At 45.3% G+C, this 6,846-nt stretch overlaps 2 protein-coding genes across 5 annotated transcripts in view; both read right to left on the reverse strand.

Moving 5' to 3' along the window:
- The window catches only part of LOC140516595 (E3 ubiquitin-protein ligase Mdm2-like), a 29,322-nt gene extending 23,702 nt beyond the window's left edge, over nucleotides 1-5,620 (reverse strand). The window contains exons 1-3 of one of the 4 annotated variants that reach the window (XM_072627559.1): nucleotides 5,536-5,583; nucleotides 5,322-5,406; nucleotides 3,290-3,364 (exon numbers count right to left, since the gene is read on the reverse strand). In XM_072627559.1, coding sequence (XP_072483660.1) covers nucleotides 3,290-3,364; nucleotides 5,322-5,387 — 141 coding nt within the window. In that variant the 5' untranslated portion in view covers nucleotides 5,388-5,406; nucleotides 5,536-5,583. The other 3 variants (XM_072627561.1, XM_072627560.1, XM_072627562.1) reach the window with 3 other exon arrangements.
- On the reverse strand, nucleotides 5,387-6,454 carry LOC140516599 (uncharacterized). Its single transcript, XM_072627583.1, has 2 exons — nucleotides 6,035-6,454; nucleotides 5,387-5,669 (listed from the first exon to the last, which is right to left on the reverse strand). Exons 1-2 carry the CDS (start codon nucleotides 6,387-6,389, stop codon nucleotides 5,407-5,409), a joined length of 618 nt encoding a protein of 205 aa, XP_072483684.1. The 5' UTR covers nucleotides 6,390-6,454; the 3' UTR covers nucleotides 5,387-5,406.
- Nucleotides 6,455-6,846: the final 392 nt, after the last annotated feature.

The raw sequence follows: 6,846 nt of genomic DNA on the forward strand, positions 1-6,846 counted from the left end.
ATGACTAGAGAGAAATCAATGCCACAATCTGAAATATGTATATAGCAAACAGGCTATAAAGTATTAGTATCAACCTCTGTACCATATCTACCAGGAAGTTCTCAGGAATAGGTTTGATGCCACCTAACACAGAATTTGAGAAGTGGGAGCAATAGGGCAGCTCTCTAGTCCAAGTTAGAGACAAAAGGAATCCCAACTGTAACATACCCAACAAGCAGTCATTCAGTCTCTGCCTGAAGACCTCCTAGGAGTGGGAGTCTGCCACCTCTCATTCCACCCTGGGAGATCAGTTAGAAACTTTTTCTTAAAGCTTAAGTTTGCCTCTTTGCAATTCCCCCCGCCCCGCCCGCCGGTCCCTGGTTCTGCCCTGTGTGGTCCAATGAAACTAAGGACTGTGCCTCCTCCACGTGACAGTGCTTGAACTTCACTGTCACATCCCTCAGGTGGCTTCTTCTGGATAAACACATCCAGTTCTTTCCACCAAACCTCAGCAGTCATGGACTCAAAACTCTTCTTCCTGACTGCCCTCCTCCTGAATACTCTCAAGCTTATCACCATCCTTCTTCAAAAATTACTAAGAATCCAATTCACTAAGTAAGGTCTGACAAGGTTAAGAGTGGTGAGATTTTAATCTTTCTATAAAAACGTGTTTTTCAGAGAACTGTTCCAGAATGATGTGTAGTTAAAGCTGATAGATCTTCTGGATTCATGTCTGTGATACCGCCATCAAAAGTAACTAAATTACAAGAGCTTTCTAAACTACGATGACTTAGCATCTTTCTCCTGTGGTAGTCAGTTTCTGTTCCTTTGCAATCACAAAGCTCGAGAGCCTACGAACACACTACCACGAGACAAATCATCTGCTCACTAACAACAACAGAGAACAACCCCAGGAGATCCCAGAGACAGGGCAAGTTAAACTCTACCCACATCCAAGGGGGCCTTAAGAGTACAAAAACTGATATTCTCATGAGTCATCAAAACATTCATGTTCTGAGAATTGAATTTTGTTCTGACAAAGATGGCTAAACTAAAAACTTGACCACGGACTTCTAACGTCCCTATCTTCTCACTCCAGTTACCACAGGACAGACATGTCTAAAGAATTCACTGCTTTCCTGGATTCCCACAATTACTTAAATTCCTAAGTATGAGCTCTCCCTCTCCACCTGCAAGGCTATAGCTGTGAATAAACACCCTATGATCTACAGTCTCACTAGCCCAGCTACATTTCTTCCCTCCATGTTTTTTACTTACAGCTGCTGATGCCCCCTCCTCTTATGTAATCTCCTCTCTGTCCTTCTGTTCCTGCTCTTTTACGGTTCTCCTGCCAGTCTAAATAATCTTCCTCAATTTTCTTTGCAGGATCATCACCCACTAACATGATAAAGTCCCCGAAATTCTGTCCTGAGTGCTCCTCTCTTCTCCCTTTGACCTCTTTCAGTCATCTCATAATCTCCCATGGATTCAGTTATCTCTGTGCAGATGACTACAAAATCAACATCATCAGAAATAGTCTCTTGGATTCCATACACCATTTCCAACTGAATGATGTCCAAACATACAGAAGAGAAACTCATCTTTTCTCTCCAATCTGTCCTTCATCCAAATTTCTCTTTCCGTTGAGAGCTCCATCCTCCTTACAGTCAGCCAGATTCACAATCTTAGATATCTTTGATTCTCATCACATTCCACATCCAATCAGTTGTCAAGTTTTGTCAATTCTACCTCCATAAAGTCTCTTATGTCATTCCCTTCTTTCAGACACACATAGTCAGCACCTTATTTCAGACCCTTATCACCTATTACCTGGACTATTCCAGTAACTTCCTAAATGGTTTCCTTTATTCCAATTTCTCCCCTTTCCAAACCATCCTCCAGGTAACTACCAAAATAATCTTCCAGCAAAAGTCTAGCCATATCATTCCTGTGCTAAGTCCTCCAGGTAGATGAACTCCTCAATCCTGGGAATCAAAACCCTTTCCAGTTCCTACTTCCCCATCTCTCTTCCAGTTAAACTGGTCTAATTCTGGTTCTCTAAACTTAGCTAAAGCCCAGAAGCCTTAGACTCCTTCCAGGTACATCCTAAGTGCCACCTCTTTCTGAAAGCCTTTCCACTTTTCCTAATTACTTTTGCAATTAGTTAATTAAATAGGGTATTTCCAATCTCTCAAAAGAAAGCACTTTCTTCAACATCAAGGATTATTTTCACTGTCTCTGAAACCTCAAAACTTTGCATGTTTAAGAAATGTGCAATGAACTGAAAACTAAAATTCCCTTGGAGGCAGAATATGAAATGGGAAAAAAAAAGTAAAACTCACATTATTGGTCCCGAACAATACCATTTAACTTGAAGCTTAAAAAGAAGCACGCAGGCTGGAAGTACACACTGCTGAACAATTCCCCTAGTTGGGGAGGTAAAAATGGTAAAAATATTCTAAGTTTCTACCCTCTTCTTTCCTCTTCCTAGAGAACAAAAGCTAAGAAGCAACTCTTCACTTCAAAACTGGCCTTGAAGCAAAAGAAGCACCCTAACCCACGCTCAACCAACTGATATGATCATCCTTTCTCTTTGTCAGAGAATAGTGAAACCTATAATAGGCATAGAGTAAAAGGAAGGGCCTCAGCAAAAAAGTCTCATTCCCTCTCTTCTACCCATCAACATCCCAAAAGACATCCTTTTGGACTAAAAAGATCTTTTTTTTTTTAAATTAAATTACTCTGGGAAGGAGAATAGTGTAATGATCACATTAGTGCCAAATTACTTTAAATAACATGATGAGAATAAAAATGCTGACTTAGGAAAAGGAAAAGAATTCTAGAGCAGAGAAGGATTTGGGAAGAAGTAAGGCCACAACTTTGCATATAATACCACTGTAGGCAGAGTTGAAATGCTTCCAATATAATGCTTTCTATTTTATTTATAAAGGATAAATCATGAGTTAAAACATAGTTCACATTATACAAAGTGCCTATAGGTAAGCTAGCTCAATAGTACTCCAAGTACATACATTATCTTCTCTGTGACCTCCCTGTCTCTTCCACTTGAAACCTGATGCTAGTATTTTCCACTGAGTAGTAGCATCAGTATATTAAAGTAGTGTTACGCACCTACAAAAAGAGTCAAATTCCTTCTAGTATCTCATCTCCCTAGCAGCTGAACAAATTCCTCCACAATGTAACTATTTCACCATGACTGTAAGTTATATTATGCTGAACAAAAAAAATTTAATTGTATTTCATCTCAAAATACAATGTATTTCTTTCATAATTTCCGAATATACCTTACCTCCTTCAATGTGAATGTTTCTTTCTGTGCACCAGCAAACTTCAACAACTTCAAGAGCAATGGTTTTGGTCCAACCTATAAAGTACAAACATCATCTATAACACTTAGAAAATCTTTCTACAACCAAGAGTTTCTTAGTATGTAACCACCTAAAATAATCAAATACATGAAATCATAAAGTGTGGTGTGGCAGTGCTAGATTTGGAATCATAGGGCTCAGGTTCAAAACCTCTTCCTGGGTCTCAGCTTCTTCATCTGTAAAATGAGGGAGTAGGGACTAGATGGCCTCTAAGGTCCCTATCAGTCCTTAATCTATTATCTACACAAGACTATAGATTACCTACATTTAAGTTTGATCAAGCCACATCATGGACTGTCATGGAAGTCTAAAATAGGCAGGAATGAAAGAATCACAGTATCCAGAATCCTAAGATCTTACAAAACAATCCTCTTAATTTTACAGATGAGGAAAAGGAGGTCCAGAGCAGTAAAGCAATCAGTCCTCATAGTTATGAGCCTGTAAGAGTTGGAGCTAGAACCTAGCTCTTCTCCTCCAGATCAATGGTCTTTCCATTATGCTACAATGCTTCCTTAGGGCCTGGGCACTTGACTTCATAGAGGACCACACCTGGGAAATACAGGACTTAAGCTCAAGTCCCTGCTTTACAAGTTGCTATCAGCTTAGACCTTGGGCATGTCACAACTTCCGTGACTCAGTTTCTTCCTCTCCAAAATGAAAACGTTAGACTAGATGACCTATAAGGTCCTTTCCAGCTACAGAGATATCAGTCTATGTAAAAAATTACATAAGGGTGTGACTTAAACTCCTGCCACTGCCAAGTCAAAAACTTAGCCAAAAAAACAGCCTTGTGGATTTATTTTAAGCTAATGTAATAACCCCCAAAACATAACTTTCACGTTGTTCTTCAAGGCCTCAAATTACTTCTTCAGGACTCCCCTATCTCAAACATTCAGCATGTCAATGTCTACTAGATTGTGAATTATGAGGGCTGAGACCTTCTCTTTTCTATTTTGTATCCCCCACAGCACCTAAGACTCTTGCAAACAGAACGTACTCCACGTCTGTTGAAGAAATATACTTCATACTTCACCAGAAAGTAGTTCTAATTTAAAAAAAAAAAAAAGTTGTTCTAATTCTTACCAACCCTTTGGTTCACGATTAAACAAAGGTACACTCTTCTAAACAGAGAGCTTCTGGGGTTTTTCCACTCAAATACTAACAATTACACTGCTCAATTTATGCAGCTACGATGAGGTAACAGCTTGAGATCCAACCCGAAAAACCTGTACTTATGGAAATATCTATTCCATGTTCAACTAAATGGCAAATGTTCATTCCGAAAAAATCAACTTTAAAATAAAATATAAAAACAGAGTAAGTACAAACTTTCGTAAAAAGATATCTGTAATACCTTTTTTTTTTTTACCAGAAACAAAGCACATAATAATAATGATAGAATCATAAACCTCTGAAATTTCCTATCAACTCTTTTTATGCCAGGCGGCCAGTTAGCATTTTAGCTCGTGTCTACTACGTGCAAGAGGCCCTGTACCCTAGGTTCAAGGACCGACTTCTCAGGTAAGGAGGAGACAAAGACTTCTCTTATTCAAAATGTAAACTTAGAAAGAAAAAGTGCTCCCAAAGGTCCTTAATTTCCCTCTAAAGACTCCATAAACCACATCTTGACCAGTCATCCTAACCTGAAAACTTCAAGACTTCTCAGGACAGCTCAGAACAGGACAGAAAGAGAAAGAATAAGACTTAAAGCCTAACTTTCAGCGCCTTCGCTAGATTTAGGGGGGGGGAACCTCACTCTGCTAATGCTCCCGTTAGGAACAAGCCTACACGGTCGGATTGGAACTTCTCTTTTCGGCCTGAGGGGGACAATCGGATCGGGGTCCACTTTACAAGAGGAAAACCCTAGGAAAGCGGGGCTTCGTCACTTGTAGCTGAAACCCCCACGGATGACGGGGCGCAGGGAGGCAGAGCGCTGGGGACAAGCAGACTAACCAGGGTCTCTTGTTCCGAAGCTGGCATGTGTGAGGTGCTTAAGGCACCGTCTGCATCGGAAGACATTCTGGTATTGCACACTTGCCTAAAATCGGGAAAAGAAGCACAGACGACACAAGCGTGAGAAAACCGACGCCATGGCACCCGAGGCCCCAAAGTGGACGAGGCGTGAGAAGAAGCGAGAGACCCGATCAGAGAAGCCCGCGCCCCTCACCTGGGTCAGCACGGGAAGAGCTCGCCGAGGTCCGCCGGAGGACAGCTCCTGAAACCCAGAGGCCGGCAGGTGGCGGCTTCCATACCCGCGGCCCGCGGCCAAGTCGGGCCTTAGCTCCCCAGCACGGCCGCCGCCTGACGGGGCCGAACATGACCACCCCGAAGAGGAAAAGCTCGGTCAAGCCGCGGGCTGGCCCCGACCTCGCCCGACGACTTGCCGAAGAACCGGCCCCGGTTCGCCTGCTCTGCCCCCCACCCCCACGGGGGCCCGCCGGCCCCGACTTCCGGCTACCTTTGTCCCCGGATGCGAAGACCCCCTCCTCAACACCGTCCGCTTCTTCCTTTCCCTTTCCCGCCGGTGGCCGCCGACCCGCCCCTTCGTTCGCCCCCCTCCCTCCTGGTCCGAGGGAGACGTGGCGGAGCCCCAGAAAAGAGGGTCCGCCGGGAGGGCGCCCCTCGACCCCCAGGCCAGGCGAGGCCCCCCGCGGCTCCGGCCTCACCTCCGGCTCCAGAGCTGAGGGGCGCTTCTGGCCGTGCTGGCCACGGCCCGCGCCCCCGGCGGAACGGGGCCCTACCGCCCTGGAAGGGCGGTTTCGGACTCCAGACCCCGCTTCGCGGACCCTGGCCGGGCTCTGGGGGGAGGGGAGAAGGCCCTCGGCGCGCTAAGGCCCCCGAGGGAAGCCCAGAGCGGGCCCGCGCCGAAAACCGCATGGGGTCTTCGGGTGCGCAGCCGGGCCTCGGGAGCGAGCACGCACCCCTCCCCCTCCAAGGGCCCGCGCCGGAAGCCGCAGGGATATCTGCGCGTGCGCACACCTCCCTCAACCCCAAGCTACCTTCTCGAGCGCGGCGGTCCATCCGGGCCTCTGCGCGCGCCGCCGAGCGTTCTACGCGCCTGCGCAGCGGCTGCCGTTCGAAGCCGATCCAATCTCACTCGAGCTTTCTTTTCGCCCTTCACGTGTTTTTATTGACGCTGCTTCACCTCGTCAGTAGGGCGCCAGGGCAACGAACAGCTCCGGCTTGTGAAGAATTAAAAACAACATGACCCTCAGTAAGAACGATTTTTTAAACAGCGGAGAGCAAACTCCAGAGTTCCCCAAAGTGTTCCCAGTTTCCTGACCGAAGCTTTATTTAGTCATAAAGTGAGGAGCGGCCCTCAAAATGGGCTTCTTCAGTCAGCTTTTTACCAAAAAAAAATACTAGCACGCTATTTTAAAAGGTACAGAAATCAAAACCTTTTCGGGCTTCTACAGTTTAACGAGCTCCTGGAGATGGCAAAATTAAGGTTGGCCGGGCCTCCTATCGCGACTGTCAC

The sequence above is a fragment of the Notamacropus eugenii genome, chromosome Y (genome assembly GCF_028372415.1).
Source record: "Notamacropus eugenii isolate mMacEug1 chromosome Y, mMacEug1.pri_v2, whole genome shotgun sequence".
Taxonomy (NCBI): Eukaryota; Metazoa; Chordata; class Mammalia; order Diprotodontia; family Macropodidae; genus Notamacropus; species Notamacropus eugenii.

What these genes read in the sequence shown, in the direction of transcription:
- LOC140516599 (XM_072627583.1), bottom strand. Translation starts at nt 6,389, where the DNA reads ATGGACCGCCGCGCTCGAGAAGGTAGCTTGGGGTTGAGGGAGGTGTGC. An exon ending in CCTCAGCTCTGGAGCCGGAG is followed by an intron (nt 5,670 to 6,034) that starts GTGAGGCCGGAG and finishes CGGCCCCGTCAG; the next exon opens with GCGGCGGCCGTGCTGGGGAG.